This window comes from Apteryx mantelli, chromosome 6 (assembly GCF_036417845.1).
Source record: "Apteryx mantelli isolate bAptMan1 chromosome 6, bAptMan1.hap1, whole genome shotgun sequence".
Classification (NCBI taxonomy): domain Eukaryota; kingdom Metazoa; phylum Chordata; class Aves; order Apterygiformes; family Apterygidae; genus Apteryx; species Apteryx mantelli.
The window spans coordinates 50,899,850-50,917,065 of NC_089983.1; the positions used below are offsets into that span (position 1 = coordinate 50,899,850).

Below are 17,216 nucleotides of genomic sequence, written 5' to 3' on the forward strand. Positions count from 1 at the left end.
GATATTTGTGTATATTTTTATTCAAGAGCCCTGACTAAAATGAGACTACCTCTTGCTACAGATTAAAACGTGTTTGGCATCTTGAGTTGACCTTAACTTTTTCCAATTGCAAAGAGCCAACAGGATACAAGTCAAAACAATGCTGACTGTAAAACACATCCCAGAGGAGATGGCTACTTTCTGCTGTTTTAACTGATGTGATTAAAGTAGTTTAACTTCCCTTGTGGTAGATATAATTTTATATATATACCTATGTACCCTTTTGCCATAAGAGAAAAGGAATTGGATATACCAATATGATAAGAATCCACTGTAAGGATCATAACACTGTAATTACAATAGTAATTAAACATTGCCACCAATAATCCTATTATCAAAACATATTTAACTTCAGTATGTATTTTTCACTTTTTCAGGATGCTTATTACACTGATGGGAAATTTCCTCATTTATAGTTTAAATTTCTTTGTGGTCAGTTAAGACCTGCTTGGTCTTGTCTCAGATGTCTCCTTGTTTCAAATTTCTCTTCTCCTGCCTTCAATTTTACCCCCAAAGAATTCAGAGAAGGCAATAATACTGCCTCAGTCTTTGTTTTTAAGGCCAAGAAGTCAAAAAAGCAGGGTTTGGGTCCCTGGCTCATCGTCATAGCCTTGAATTCAGTCAGAGCAGCACAGCCAGTCTTGAATGTGAGTAACAAGACCAGACGCTGAGTCATCTTGTATTTCTTTATAGTGGAATTAACACTCCAGCACCTCTGCTAGAAGTATGTTTTTTGATGTATTCTGCAGTGGCACATGTCTTTGCTGTGCTATGTTACAGACACAGCTGGGGGGTCTACACTGGTCTCACCAATCCCTTCTCTGTGATAACCTTAATGTCTGTTACAGAAGCTTTTACTTGTCACTGTCTGTCTTGCTTGGCTACGTAGCAGCAAGATGAATTCCTTGGGATTTTCCATAACAACATCCCTGCATAATGCCCCAAACCCTCCTTGTCTACCAAAACCCCCACAAATTTGTAAAGCATCTGAAGGCCAGTTTTTCTGACAATGCTAATCAAGTTCAGTCCCAAGGGAATTCCTAGTGCAGAAACCTCCTTCTAGGTGCGGCTTTTCATTAACACTATCTTTTTGTATTCCCTCCCATAAACAGGCTAACTATGCAATCATAATCATCTGAACATATAGACCATGTGTGGGTTGTTCCCTGTCTTAGGTACCCAATAGGCCACTACTGACCGTGTTTTCTGTTTGGCCAGATGATTTTGTTATTCATTTGGAATTTCCCTGCTTCTTTAGCAAGTCTTGTATAGCTTGATTGTAACTTTCACTTCATTCCATTGTTATTTGACTCGTGAAACAACAGTTCTCGGACTTCTTAGATGTGCAGATTTCTCCTCTCCCTTTAGGGTGCTCTACTTTTTCACCTGCATCTCTTTTAAGGTAGGTATGCTTCCCGGGTGAGAAGTATTTCTTTGCTGGCTTAGATGTGCATTGCATACATCTGTATGTCTTCCCTCCCACCGCTTTGGATGGATACAGATTTATTTTTTATTTTTTTGACAGCACTAGCATCAGGCTGCTCTGTTGAGCTCCCCAACTGGCTGATTTTACCACATAGTTTTCTATTTAATAAGATTGTTTCTTCTGAAATTGAGGACTTCAGTTACAGGTCTGTCTACTTTTGCTTATCTTTCCATTTTAAATTTAAAACAGTTCATAATAATGTGGTCCATGGCTATTTCTGCAGCTGATTTTTCTGTGATGTCTTTCAGGATTGAGCTTGAGTAAATAATCTTTCTGTTGGTTTAAATGCTCTTTAGATACCATATCTATGAAATAAATATCTGTGCCCCACCATTATGACAATTATTCATGCTTCAATCAATGTCTGGAAAAGTTAAATATTATGCAGCGCAGTTTCCAGTGATGTTTGTTTCTGATAGATCTTCCCCCCAAGGTTTTAGAGTGGCCACTACCAGCAGCAGCCTCCTCCTCTCCACTTGGAGACTCACAAAACGCGTAAGCTGTACACTCTGTCCTTCCTCAGTTAGAGGAGCATATCCGTATGACCAGTTACGGATATAAACAGTCTCCAGAGAGAAGACTTCTCTCTGAAGTTGAAAACTGGTGACATGACTACTCCTATCTTTTGAATTTTACTTTGTTTTGTGATATTTCCAATATATTAGCTGTAAATTCACTGGTGAATTGTGTTTAAGACCCACTGAACAATCTGTTGTAAGGATGCAGTGAATCGGTAGTTTATTAAGTAAGAATTTCTTTGTTTAAATTCAGTGTAAAGCCTGAAGTTCATATTGCCATCACAGTAAGTATAATTTTTCACTTTCATGAAGACATTTTACCATAAAAATCTGTGGAACTCATGAAATTTCTTGAAAATGAAAGATGACTTTCTACAGCTGATTTCAGTGTGAGTCTCCTCTTAAGCTTCTGACCACCATTTCTAGTTAAGAAACAAGGAAAGAATATTACTGCTAAAGTACCTCTCCATGTCTGCTGGTATGCATCTAAAGTGTTGATGCTTTAAGGCTGTTTTAACAAGAAAAAAAGCGTGGGTCTATCACACTGTGACTAGCACACATCTGTTGGTTATTTTGGAATTGCCTGTGGTTCTTTTTGATATGTGTTTTTCAGTATGTTTTAAAAACAAAGTTTTGGTTATGAAATAAGTTCTAAACTTCAACTTTGCTGAATCAAAACATAGTGTGTGGTGTGAATTTAAATTGTACTTCTCCCGTTTGACTTAAGGTATTTGATTGTCCCAGGCGGCATATTACATTGCTTTTAATAAAAGCTGAAATAGTTGTTTAAGCAAGTGTTTAAGTCTTGATCTTGTTTCATTCCACATAACACCTGTCATTTTAGTACAGAGGAGGATACTTGCAGAAAACTACTTGTCTGTGGTTTTTTGCTCAGGAGTTCAGACGTTAAGGTTGCAGCCTGATAGCAGAGCAAAGCAAATCCTCCCTGCGTGCTTGTGTTTTCCCACCGCCTCCATTATACCCGAAGTGGCATCTGCCCCATTGCCAGAATCAGCTTCCCAGAGGATCAGAGAGCATAGCAGGGAGGGAACTGGTCTCTCTCGGTTCGGCTTTCCGGGTCCGTTGGGCGCGTGCTGGCATGCTTGGCTGCGTGCTGTGCCGCGTGGTGCCATGCTGGCAGGGGTCCTCCGGCCAGAGCCAGGAGCCGGGAGCGTGGCAGCAGCAGCTCCTCTTCGGGAAGAGGTCTGGGTTATCCTGGGCTAAGCGATCACCCTAGCGCAGTTAGTCTGTCCTCGGGAATCCAGAACAGCATCTCTGCGTTTCACTGCGCTGGAGAAATGCCAGCTCTTGCAGAGGGTGCTGGCGTCTATCAAATGCAGCTATGGCACGGATCCCTGTCGGGCACTTGGTTAGTCTGAGGAAGGAGGCTTTCCAGCGAAGTGTGGATGTTTATCGGTTTAGTCGTACGTAAATGCTGTCTTTTAAGGTGATTGTAAATAACAACTCAAGGGACTTCTGGGTTATTTCATGTATCTGACAAAATTGTTGGTGCATATCCTTCCTATGGCTCGACAAGAGGATGTTGACAAGCGGCAATAATAGCAGAATTAAAACAGGATAAAAATGGGATAAGGTAGTGTGTGAGTGCGCGTGTGTCCACCTCGCCGTATTTGGACATGTTGATCTGAAGTTTGCATTAATAGCCTAGCTGAAATCTATTTTTAAAAGATGTAAAAAAAAAAAAAAAAAAAAAAAAAAAAAAAATTAACAAGGCTCATCAGAAGGTGTGTTGAGTTATTTGGAGTTAACTGGCAGTGTTACCGTAAAGAAACAGAACATATGAACTGTGTTCACCACTGTAAGTTAGAAATGTCTTTAAAAATGTTATTTGAAGAAATAGTGAGCAATTATATATGCAGACATTATTCATAATGCTTTTATTGTACTTTTGTTTGACAAAAAAACAAATGTAGGATTATGTTATCTTCCAGAAAGAGATGTTTAAGGGTGACTTCTGAGCCCTATTTTTGCCCCTCCTTTGTTGGGCATGTTAAGACAACATTTATTCTGCCATTTGCAGCTTCACATGTCTGGTTATATGAGAACTGACCTAATAAAGAATGTATTCGATGAGCATTAAAAAAAAAAAAAAAAGTTGAACCCTCTGCAGAGCATCGTCTATGCCTTTGCTCAAAAGCTCTGTTTTAAAATTTCTGCATTTGAAATGAGACCGCTCATAAATAGCAAGGCAAAAAATGCAATTAACTAGAGATTTATCCCGTCGGCATCTGCAATTTGCCCTGCTGTCTGTGGTATTGAAAAGGTAAGTAGTAACTGACTGTAAACACCTGGCTAAAGTGTTTCAGTTTGGGGTAGCCTAACTGATACATGTAACAAATATTTTCAACTTCTGTGATAAAGTTATATGAATGTTCCTTGTTGATTTCGCCCTTTCAAATAGGACTGTTTTTAACTCTTTCCTCTGCAGAAGGGCAGTTGGCTCTTTGGCCTGGGGTGCTTTCCTGCCTGGTGCTCAGCTGCTCCTGCTCCTTACTGTTCGGTGTTCAGAAAGTTCAGTTCAATATCAGCTATTGGAAATTAGGTATTTTTATAAATCAAAAGTAAGACTTATTCTGAAAATGGGAAGATACGTCTTTAGCTATGCTTACTGTTTAAGTATTATATAAAATATAAATCTCGCAAGTCCTGGAAGTGCATTCTTTTCTACTGTTGTCATCCGTGAGTGTATTTCCTGAGTAGTTATACTGATGTTTTCCTGGACTTGCATAGTGCAAGCAACAGCAGGTTTCTGTATTTTGAAAGTGGAAATCCCCTAAAACAGTAATTAATTCTTAAAATTTTTTTAGGACTTCAAATTCTGTACTTTTTCAACTCCTTCGTGTTATTGAGAGGATTTGCTTTTGGTAGATGTGTGTTTTTAAAATCCTGATTTTGAACTTTTCATTAATGCAGAATAGAACTACCTGATTAAAGTCTTAACCTTTTCTCTTGGGAAAGAGATCTGTTTATTTAAATATACCAGTGTTAATTGTCAGGCATATCTAAATCATAACTGTGACCATTTAATTGTTCTATTGTCTGTAGTTATCAAAAAGCCAAAAAAAAAAGTTTCTTTGAATTTGGAAGGGGGGAAAGCACCCCGGTATCCTATTTAGAAGAAGAAAGTAACAAGTATTAATAATCATTGATATTGTTTGATATTTGGTAAGAAGATTACAGTAACTTTTAAATGTTACCCTTGATTGGCATTTTGCCTTTCCTGTAGTGGTTTAATATTTCAGCTGTTCTCACTCTTTTCCTTAGTCTTTGTTACAGCTAAGCACAGGCAGCTACAACAGAAATTTTTGCAGAGTTTTGGTTGCTCTCCTCTAACTTTTCAATTGATCCAGCTCGAAATGTCATGCCCAAAACTGGATATACTTCTTCACCTAAGTAGATTGGGAAGATTGTGCATTTCCATGTAGAGGGAAATGTAAAATAAGCAGGAGTGATAAATAAGGTCTGGTTTTTTTCTTTGTCACGGAAAAGTGTGCTTTGATTACAGGGCCTCTCAGCTTCGCGTTGCTTTCCTTGGAGGTGTTGCCTTGCTGGTTGTCTTCTGTGCTGCGTTTGTTCCTTTGCGATAGTGTTTGTAGCCCGGGTGAGCTCGGATATAGGCAAGGCAGGATTTGTACGCAGAGGTAATCTGAAATTAATGAGCGTTGCTGGAATGAACAGACAAGCTTTTGGGCATGCAAACTCTTCTTAAAGCCTAAAATAGGAGTAGCAGTTTTTAAAGTTCGGTATGAGATAGGACCAGTTGCTTATGAGCTTGAACAATAGGAGAAATGATCTAAAAATAGATGTCATGATCTCTGAATTCTGAAGCTGTCACTAAAGGTATGTGTAATCTCCTCACCCCCAGCTGTCATCTACAAAATGTTAATAATTGTCTTTCCTCTCATCTATGCTATGTCGGTAACAGTGACTGGGCAATGCCAGACTCATGGCAGAACCCCATCTGATGCCTCCTTTCAATGCAAGTGAACTACTGCTTTGATCACAGCTTTCTAACAGTTATTCCTTTCTCCCCCTCCCCTTTCCCCCCTGGGATTTTTCACCTGTACTAGCTAGACTGGGTTTTTTTTGTTTGTTTGTTTGTTTTTTGAAGGCAGGATGCAGCAGGAGGTTGGTGGTGTCTAGTTCGGGACCACTTCAGTGATACAGCTTACACCGCATCCCTCAAACACTTGCACTGGCAAAACAGGAGGAGCAAATTGCAGTGCAGAGGTGTGGAACTCTTTAGCTGTCTTTAAAGCATTTATTCGTAGCTGTAAATTTAATTTGGAGATTCTTTTATATAATGCATTTTTTCAACATACTATATGACAAAATTGAGATGCATTTTCATAAACACATATAAAGTAGCTATGGTTTTATAATGCTGCCGGTTGAATAATAGCTGCCTACAGGTAGTGTGTATTATATCTAGCAATAATGTATAGAGTAATACTGCAGTAATAATTTTAAAGGACTGAGAGGAAATATAAATAGAAATTGTAAAGCTCCTGCAACCATTGTGATACTTGGTAGTGTTTCTATCTTTGCTTAAAATTACTCTCAATTTACTCCTGTTTGCTTGTTTGTAAGAGTTTTCAGATGGGAGACTGAAAAGTTTGACCAGTTTGGCGCTCATATACTTTCCAAGTATCTGGTAAAAGTACAGCTTAGCATACGTTCACTACAGTTACTCAGCTGTTACAGTTTTTAAATCGTATTGCTGTGTGATATTCATTGTGAATGACTTCATACCCTGAGTTAACTGAGAATACTCCAACGCCAAACTAAGGATTTATACTTCTGAAGGATGAATAATTGATGAACGTCTTTATCACTTGGCAGCCTGTTTGGAAAATTAAAATCTTTGTGATACTCGCTACATTTTTTCCCTCCCTCTCAGTCTGTACTGTGATAAGATTGAACATTTATTGCTATAAATAAATGTGCTTACTAGTCTATAGAATTGTTTTTGAGCACTGTGCTCCAATGAGGTTTTTCTAAACAGCAGTGAATTGAAATACATAGTCAGAACAGAGAAACACAGATTTGGAATGGTCCAAAGGAAAAGATTCGGATTTGGGGTCCTTTATGGCACTGGAGGCTTGTGGTACTTCATACATTTGTGAAGTGTGAATGTTGCCCAGACACCCTTCAGATGACAAAGATTCTCCTTTTCTAAGGTGAGCTACAAATGGTGCCTCAGGCCTTGAAGGATACCATCATAAGTATGCGTTTATTAAAATGGCTTTCTTGCTATACCTGTCTGATCTCTTCTTTTGAATAGTTAGTTTGAAAGCTATAAAAACACTAATCTTGTGAGCATGTTACAACTGGATTTTTGTGGTTGTAGAATCTTGCCTGCTCACTAGAATGGAGTAAAAGTACGTTGCCATCGGCAAAAAAAAAAAAAAAAGCCTGCCTCTTCTTATGAGCTGTAGCAAAAAATAAAAATAAATTTGCCCAAAGACTAGGGTAATTGTTTTTAACATTTTAAAAAGCATGTAGCACCAGAAGCCTTTTGAACCTGAATGTACTTTTATATATCATATATAAATATATATATATATAGTGGGGTTTTTTTGTTTTGTTTTTTTAAGAAAAAGGGATGAGGAAGAGACTAATAAGGTAGTTAAATGCATCTCCCACATTTCTCAAACAATGTATCAGGTGCTTTTTACAGTGATTTACTTTTGTTGCCTGAGTTAATCTTGTGGCTATATAAATATGAGGATAATTAGTGATGAGACATTGCTCTTTGTTTTTCTCATGTTTCTCTCATGAAATATATGCAGTCTAGCCTATCCTGGTTGACTGTGTTCATAAGAGTTATATTACCTCTTTAGCTGCAATTTATTTGGGGGCTTTTGTTACCTAGGAAAACGGCTTCAGGTCAGCACTGTGAGGCTCAAAAATAGGGAGCACAGGGAAGGAGAAAATTTGGAGAATCCTCTCTGTAAGTGGAGCAGGAGGAATACGAAGGGAAGCAAGCCGCAAGCTGTGGAAAAGCACCATTTTTGCTGTCTTCCAGGAGAACTGGAAAGGTCTGAGTTCTCCTGCCCACACCACAAGGAGAGGAACTACTAAACGCTGGGGAAGCTATTGGATGTCACTGAGAGTAACAGGAGAAGCAGTGAAAGGTGGGGAAACTAGCAAGAACAAAGGAGAATTAAAGCATCATTTCTTATACCCGATTTAGTGATTTGTTGTATTTCTCCTCTCCTCCTCAGTTGAATATTCTCATTCCTTCCTTGCATCAGTGATTATATGGACGCAGATGCATTGGTTCAGAAAAACGCCCCCCCCCCCAAAAAAAAAAAAAGCATAGAAAGCATAGAAAAGCATAATCAAAGCAAGAACCGTGCTGCTTTTCTGCAGAATAGAAGATCTGGGAGTTTTTGCTCCCCAAGTGAGGGAGGGCTAGGAGTTGCTGCTTTAGCGTGCTGGGGGTTGACAAGTGGTAGCGGAGGCACTGGGTATCCTCTAAACAGTTTAAGTGCTGTGTAAACCAGGTTTATTCCATGAATGAAGTCATATAGAAGCAATGCAGTCTGTTTCCCATCCTATTTCTAGCTACAGAATTGGGAAAAAGATAAGTAAACTGTGCTGGAATCAACTAAATTCCTTTAGCCTCCCTCCTCCTCTTTGTTTTAATTCTGCATAATATATAATAGTTCCATGTTTGGCTTTTTTGTTTTACCAGCCTTAATCATTGTCACTGATCTTCATTCATCCTCTGTGTAGCAATGCTGTCAGATTATTCAGTTGTACAGGCCTTCGTTATTTAAAAAGAAAAGGAGTGGGGGGGAGAAGACTGTAGGATGACTATAAGAATGGTGTTATAAAAACAAATTCAATTCTTACTCAAGCCTGTTTAAGAAAATGTGTATCTGCCCATTAAGTCATGAGTAGTTGAGTTCATATGTGGTCTCTCCAGTAATTCCAAGAACCCTTCTTAAATTCTGTTTTTTCAGGTACAGGCAGAGTTCTAGCTTGAGTTTTTTCTGACCAGTGAGAAATACAGAGATTTGAATTTGTTTAGTTTTTTTGTTGCTATTTATTTATTATTTGATCAGGCACAGGCACTGGAAGAACAAAATATTTGTCAATTGAAATACAGTAATGAAATGTTTCAGCTCTAGTACTTCTAGAGAAAAATGAATTAATTTCATTGCTGAAGTCATTGAGTGTGACAACGCCAGTAAAATGAAGAGGGAGAATGTCACCTGTACTTCAGCATAAAGACATATGTCTTTGAGTGTTACTCAAAGGTGAAGAGTGACAAAGCAAAAAATCAAAGATTCATGGAAGATGAGCAGAATTGCTGTTTCACCTAGAAATGTTTTGTTTCCTGACAGTGCTCAAAATTAGGTGATGCTGCCTTGAGAGTGTCAGTGTTGTTATGGACCCTGATGCACAGCCAAAGGGGAATATATAGGCATTATAAATAATTTACTTGGGTGAGAGAATGCCGTAATAATTACAAGGCAGTTGATTCCCCTGGAATTCAAAAGAGAGGATTATTTCTGTTAGGTAAGTATACCTGTGTCAAATGAAAAGACTGTAGCCTACTTTAATTATTAATAAACACTTTAATCCAGGTAGGGCCTGTGTAATGCTGAAAGGGAACAGAAGGAGGTTTCAAAGTTTAGGTCTGCGGATGCACAAAGCTGGAACGAAGTCCGCTGCGTCAGGACTTTTTGAACATTTCACTCCCTGCTGGGCTGTTAATTTGGGTTCTCTTAAACATTTCCAGTAGAAAGCTACTGGGTCTCGCTGCTTCGGTGTCATGAAGTTCTTGCGCTGCTGGCTTGCTTTTTTTCCTTCGAGTGGCTATCCCCTCATGTAGTCACAGTTTACATAAATGGCTGTAGCAGATCTTTTGTATCCATCTCTGTAGGTTCTGACTAAGCTGGAGTTTTTTTATTGGAAGTATGATTCTTGGTGTTTATAGCATGGGCTTTTCAGAAGCCTTTGAATGTGTTTTTGTTGACCGAAATCTGCTTTCATCAGGTGTGGATTCCTTTAGGGCTGTCATACCCCTCTATCTCGCCCCATGGTGCTGCTTTCAGGACCCTAACGGTCTTCAGCTGTAATATGTTTTGCTTTGATCGCATATGTTGTACTGTGCAGGTCAAGATATATATCTGTGTGTCTTTCCCCTTCTTCACCACTCCCAGTTGGATGCTAAATGCTGAAAAAAATCCCTGATTCAAGTCGAGTGGAAATTTGGACTATCTTAAGTAGGAGATTGGAAGAGAGTATGTGTAATACTATGTATGAAAGGAAGAGCAGTCATGAAGGGCTGAATAACTTCAACTCTGACAGAAGTGACAACTAACAGAAAGCTCAAATAGCTGTTTACTGTAAAATATTTTGTTATGCATTCTTCATATCCTGTATCTCTGAAGTTCTGTGTTAATGTATGGACAGCTCAGAGCTCAGCCCTTGGCTGTCCAAACATACTTCTGGCCCTGAAGAGACATTGGTGGCTGAAAGATTTCCAAAATTATGGAAATTTCTGTAGATGTAGAATGCTTGAAGATAACCCTGAGCTACAGTTATGCAAAGTTAAGGAGCTATTTTCTATCTGGACTGAGGATTTTTGGATAGAAATTCTGTACCAGGAAAAAGTCAAGTAGCTAGATAGGCATTTAATAATCTACTTCAAAAAGTGGTAGCCAGCTGCTTTTGTTTCTATATACGCACTTTGCTTTAACTCCCGCACTCTGTTGGAAGACCAGCTGTTGCAGAGATGAAACAGAAGTGAGAAAAGTTCGGGGAGCTGTTTAATTCCTTAAAAGGAAAGGAGGAAGAATGGAGCTGTCCTAACCTGCTAGAACCATTCTTCCCCCTTTTCCTTCCTGCCATCTTTCTTGTGAGAATAGCTGTGTTTTGCTGAGAGGGAGCGGAGCTCTGCTTTACGTGCCACTCTAGCAGCTGCTCGGCCTGGAGGCGGTAAGGTTTTCCCTTTGCCTGTCTCAGCTTAGTGATAGGGACTACCATGCCCTAAGAACTGCTTATTTGTACACTAGAGTTACTTAATCCCTGTTGAAAGAAGGGACCAGAACCTAGGTCCTACCTTTTGCAGGGGAATGCTGTCCCCATGAGAGTGTTCATTATCCCTTTTTTTGTGTTCCTTGGTCCTATCTTTTTATTACTTCCTACAGTGATTTATCTCCGGCAGGTTTGCAGAAAGCAACCCCGCATCAGTCCTGACTGTAGCTTAGTAGCTGTGATAACCTTAATGGGAGATTTTGGGGGATAAGGCTTTGAACAGACAGAGAAAGACACAGAACCGAGTCTCCCATTCTTGGCAAGGTCTAACTACTAGGCCGTGACACGAGAGGCAGGCAATATAACTATTGACCTAATTTTTTTGAGGGGTGGGAAGTGGCTGTTTGTTTCCCAGTAGTGAACCAGTTATCTGCACCCAAAGGAGCGAGTGAAGCAAATGAGTCCAGGAAGTAGCTTCAGGCAGTAAGTCCCAATCTCGCATAAGCAAGCGTAAGGAGGAGGATTTCATATCTACCTCTTCCCAGTTTTGCTCATGGCTGATTTTAAGGCTCTCCCCATAAGTACCTGGCTGTCGCGCATCCCACATTTAGTTATTTCCTATTCCTGTAAGGTGAATATGAGAATCTATTTTGAATTTGTGAGCTCCTTCCCTCAGCCAGGTGCCCAGCCAGCGGTGTGGCGGCACAGGCTGGGGCGCGGTGTCCTCCGCCGGCCTGCGGCTGGGCGAGCTGCGCCCCGGCTGCTCCCCTTCCTGCATTGCCTCACCCAGGCTCCTGCGTCTTGCAGCTGCCCGGCCCTGCCATCGGCTGGAGTAAACGAGAATACTTGTTTCGGTTAGGTTAAGTAGGTGCATAAGTGTTTGTGGGATCAAAGCCAACAGTTGTCTAATCTCGAAATCAAGATTAGAGAATCAGTTACTTTGCCAAGAAATGTGTTAATTGAAACAGCAGCAGTTGAAACAACTGCCTTTCTGGAAAGTTATAGCTCTCTAATTACACCTCTTAACACTCAAATAGATGTACATTTAACACTGACATCTTCATTAATAATTAATTTGATGAGTTTTCATCTGAGCATTATTATTAGAGACTCAATTTGGGGTATATTTCCTGTTCAGAGAAATTACCATACCTTTCAGCTCATTCAGATGTAAATTTTCTTGACTGGGTTCTTACAGAAATTTACTATAGATAGGTTGAGAGGTTCTCTATTCTCTTTTCATCCCAACACAGTGAGTGACAGGTTGATAAAATTATGGAGAGGACAAATTGAGGTTGTCTCGTGTCTGTTCATTATATTACATTTTACTTTGAAAGTGACCCATTGTAAGGAATTGACGCTACTTTTTTATAGTACTTTTGTTGTACATCATAGATAAAGGTATGTGATTTTGTGTACTTAAATTTAACTATATCTGCTCTATTTCCATAGATACAGTGAAATACAAACTGTAAAGACATTTCCCGTATTGGCATACATGTACTGATTGAGGAAGATGCTGAATTTGCACTTTTTTTACATTCCTACCTATCTTCTCATGTATGTGCATCTCCATACCAACCTGGCAGAAAATAGGAGCTTCAAAAGGTCAAGCTTTACTTTTAAGAATAGAAAAAAAGCTGCTCTTTTCTTCCCCTTCTGCCTTAAAGAAGGAAAACTAAGAACTCTTTTGTTGGACTAAATGTAGCAGTGATTTTAATGGGGTTAGGTATCTCGTATCTTATTTCTGCAAACTGCAGTCCAACTTGGAAAACTTAAAAAAAATAAGACGATGGTGGCATCTCAATATTTAATTGAATTAAAATTACATGCAGGCATAACTCTGCAGAATTGAGAATCCAGTGCTGACTTTTTTTGATTTAAAACTTTGTCTTTATTTATTCTTGAACTGTACTTTGTGTTTCTCACCTGCAAGTTCTGAAGCGCAGCAGACGCTCGACTGGTTACAGTGCAGGTCCGGCAGCTTTGGGACGTATGGACAAAACCAGCGCATTTCTGAAAGAAGCCCAGTTGTAACTTGTGGGAGTTTTTGAGGTTTGGACTCTAGATTACTTAACAAGTTTTCCTGAATGAGATTTGAAGGGTTGATTAGTGATAGGAAAAGCCTGACTCTGTAGTTTTATTTCCTCATGATATGCTTGCAAATTTGAAAGTCCACTTAGAAATCTGAAACACTGAGTTGTAGTAATAAAAGAACTACAGAAAGTGATATAAAAAATAGGGTGTGACCCAGGGAATTATAGCATGTGTTCTATGATTGTTTGGGTTATTACTAATTGACGAAAGAGCTGATTTTTACAAGTAAAGATTTAAAGGCATACGTTTTCATCTCCTGTGACCCTGGGGTTACATCTTTCACTTTGACTCTTCAAAGTCGTACTGTTTGACTATTAGCGCACTTTCCACTTGGAGCCGCCTGGGAAGGGGCTCGCGGGAGAAGAGAGGAGCAGGGTCTCGGGCTGCGGTGTGGAGCAGGCTGGCCTTCGGCAGCGGGAGCTGCCGGGGCTGCCGCCGCCGCCTCTTCCTCGACTCCTGCCCGCCGAGGCGCCGTGGCCCGGGCTGGGGCAGCGGGGCTGCAGCCCGGCCCTGCAGCAGGCAGCAAGGAGCAGCTCTGGAGGCGCGCTCACGAGGCCGGGGTCCTGTCGGCACTGCACGGGGAGCAGGAGGGGGCTCCTCGGGAACGAGGATGCGGGATTTGGGGGAGGGCTTTGCTAGAGGTTGGAGGCGTTATGATTGCAGGTGGAAGAGGAAGAAATACCTGTTCTGGACTTAAATATTTTGTATGGGGGGAGGACAGAGCGTGGCATGATGTTTATGTTGTCGCATTTATGGTTTGGTCTTTTTTGGAAAATGACCAGTGAAGGAAGAAAGAGAAAGAACGGCAACTGGTCTTTTAGTGTTGCTGAACTGGCGTGTTTGGCTTTCCTTCTGTGACGCTGATGCCTGGAAACTTGGTAGCGTGGTATGCGTGCAATTTCTTTTTCTTCGTTCCAGAAGCTAAATGTAACGTGGAAATGGGGTGAAGAAGGGCTGTTCCTACAGACTCTTCCTAGGCTGCTGGCTGGTCTCCTTGTCCTGCTTGTACAAGTTCCTCCCTGAAGGGAGGAAAGCATCTGCTCCAGGAAGCAACCAAGCCCGTGTTAGGCTTTGGCTCCAAGGTGCTTTTAGGAGCGACTTGTCTTTTTCCATTTGTTATGACAGGAGCCGGTAGGTGACCAGATTCCTGCACCGTACATTAGCCCTCATGGCTGTTCCACAGCCTTTCATCACTCGTCTCGCTTTAGTTTCTCATATCACTTGATTCCCTCAGTGGTTCGTGTGAAATTACCTGTTATTTATTGCCACATATGGTACCAACTCTGTTAACAGTCTAGAGCGCTGTAGCCCGTGAAGACCACCTACTAATGTATTTAATGGGCTAACAAACCTAAACAGAAATAATCCCTCTCACAGCGAAAGTGTCACTATATAAAGCAGTAAGAAAGTGCTTTTTCTTACACTTGTATTTTCATTTCTCTTCTGGTTTCCATTAATCTTTTCTGATTAAGACTGCCTCTAATAGCACAGAAGTCCTCTGACGAAACAGCTCTGTGCCTGTACTTGGTCTCTGTATATAGAAACAAATATAAAATGCAGAAAATGTCCTAAAGGGAGTGATCCTTTAGAGCGATTTCAAAAGAGATCGCTTGTAAATCTAGTGAACTACTCTTCTAACCAAAACAGAAACTTGCAGTTTTACAGTACGTCCACTGTTGTAAACGGTTCTGGTCTTTTCATGCATCAAGAAACCTCTCCCACCCCAGTTTTATGCTGATCCCGCATTTAAAAGGCAGGTGGGAGAGAAGGGATGGTCGTGGTTAAAACGGGTCGGGGTCCGGAGGTCTGACGAGTCTGTTCCTGGCTTTGCAGGCTGTTTGCAACGTAAGCTGCTGCTTGCGAGAGGAAGAGAAGGAAGCTGCTGTTTGTGCTTACTTTCTACCTTCTCTAGGTACACAGAGTTTGTCCATTCTGAAAATCTAGAATGGAATTTTGATTACTATAACATAAAATTAGACATTACGAGCTTTATTTTCTTTTTAAGGAAGCTAAAGCGTGGTATATGTACAGAAGACAAATGAATACTGCATACATACTATTTTAAAACTATCAAACATTTACATGTCATAACAGTCCTTGTAATGTTAGTTAATAGTAAAATCTATAGTTAGAGAAATGATTTGTCTTTTTTTTTTTTTTTTTTTTTTTTTTACATGGACTGGAACTGTTACACTGCCCTGCCTCTGTGGAAGGGAAGCTTGGGGTTCGGGAGCACTAACCCTGACCATCCTTTCCACACTATCCATAGCCCAGGGAGATCACTCTGACTTTACTGTCTTAACTTCCTCTTCTCCAACAAGAGCAGTAGAAGCATTATTTGCATTGACCTTTTATTGTCATAATTAGTCTCTTCTGTGGTTTGTGCTTAACAGCAAAGCAGTATTCTGTTGCCTGTCATTCTTCTATGCTGAAAAAGCGTACATGGTAAACATCAAGAAGGGATAGGATCACTAGAAGTTTAATGTTAATATTCTACATACATCTTGGATTTTACTGCCTTTAATATCTACCACAAAATGGCATTTTTGCAAAAATTTTTAAACTTCATCCTGCCAGATTGCTTTGCCTAGCCTTCAAGTTCTGTACATAATCCTGACTTAAATTTGTGAAGGTGAAGCACAGTAATAGCAACGTATGTTGATACTGATAATATGAAGTTCTCTGCAATTTTGGTTAAGTTTGAAGAGGTTGCAGAACAAAGACAAGAGAAATAATCTGTAAGCTTGAAGACTTGGGTTTATTTAAGCATCACTGGCTCAAAATATAAACTATTTTAAAATATTGTTTATTGCAGGCAAAATGCCAGCCCCTGAGCAGACCCCGATGGTGGAGGAGGGGCTGCCACAGACAGCGCAGGAAACTTCCACAGGCCCAGGCATGGAACCAGAGACCACTGCCACTACCATTTTAGCTTCTGTAAAGGAACAGGTATGCTTCTTATTTCTTAGCAATTCAGAAATTCAGTATGCTTTAACTGTTGAATTCAGTATGTGTTAATTATTGTCCTTTATTGCATTACTGAAAAGAAATATCATTGTTTCTAAAATGTGTTTCCTGCCCTTAATATAGTATATGTTGTAGTTATTCAAGTACTAGCTTAGGCAAGAAATGTGTCAGAATCTGAACAGAAATGGTACGTTTAATTGCAATAAACAGAAGCATCATTATGATAATCTGTATCCATTGTAATGCGTGCACTGAACTGTTGCTGTAAATCAGACTTGAAATGCAGGTTTAGTGCGTAAAAGCTAGTGTCAAGTTGATGCAGCTCTGAGAACAAATCATTTTTGTCCATTCTGTACATGCATACAGTGTTACAGAAATATGCAGATGAAGATTTGGTATGAGATGTTAATTATGTTTTGTTAAAGAATGGTTTGAGCTTTGAGTTCAGTTTTAGCTCTAGATAATACCACCAAAATAATACATATTTTAAGTCTATAACTTATTTATAGACATATATTTATGGACTTAATCTTAGTTATAGCCTCTATAGAAAGTAAAACTTGTGTTTGAAATCAAGTTAGCTTAATTTGGGAGGTTATTTTAAGGAAAAATATCAGTTTTACAAAGAAACTTCCTAACCAAAGTTTAAAAAGAAAATGAAGGCGATAAGAGGTTGGCTTTTCATTGTCAGAACTATAAATAATGATCTTCTGCCTTGGTTTAATATGTAAGTTGCAACATCTGAATAGGGATCTTTAAGATGGCAATAGCAACCCTAATCATGTCTCAGTGGTATTAAAGCTGATCTGCCAGTATGAAGGATGTTAATGCTGGAGGCTACTGAGATATGAATAATCACAGTCAATTGGGTTCCTGTGATCTTGAGCCTGAGACAGCAATCGCCCTTGTGCAGTCTTAACCTATTGCAAATGTCAAAAAGGACTTGTTTGCTTAAAATACATTTGTGGTGATTTTAAGTTAGTCCATTTTCTTTTGCAATTAACAGACAAAGAACATGCTTGTAATCGTAGCTCAGATGATGAGCAGCATTCCAATAAATTACAGTACTTGAACTCCTAGTGATCACCTGCCAA

At 39.8% G+C, this 17,216-nt stretch overlaps 1 protein-coding gene across 1 annotated transcript in view; it reads left to right on the forward strand.

The window, feature by feature from the left end:
• The window catches only part of PKP4 (plakophilin 4), a 96,678-nt gene that overhangs the window by 11,663 nt on the left and 67,799 nt on the right, over nucleotides 1-17,216 (forward strand). The window contains exon 2 of the mRNA XM_067299474.1: nucleotides 15,971-16,104. Within this exon, the coding sequence (XP_067155575.1) occupies nucleotides 15,976-16,104 (129 nt within the window). The 5' untranslated portion in view covers nucleotides 15,971-15,975. The remainder of the gene's footprint in view (nucleotides 1-15,970; nucleotides 16,105-17,216) is intronic.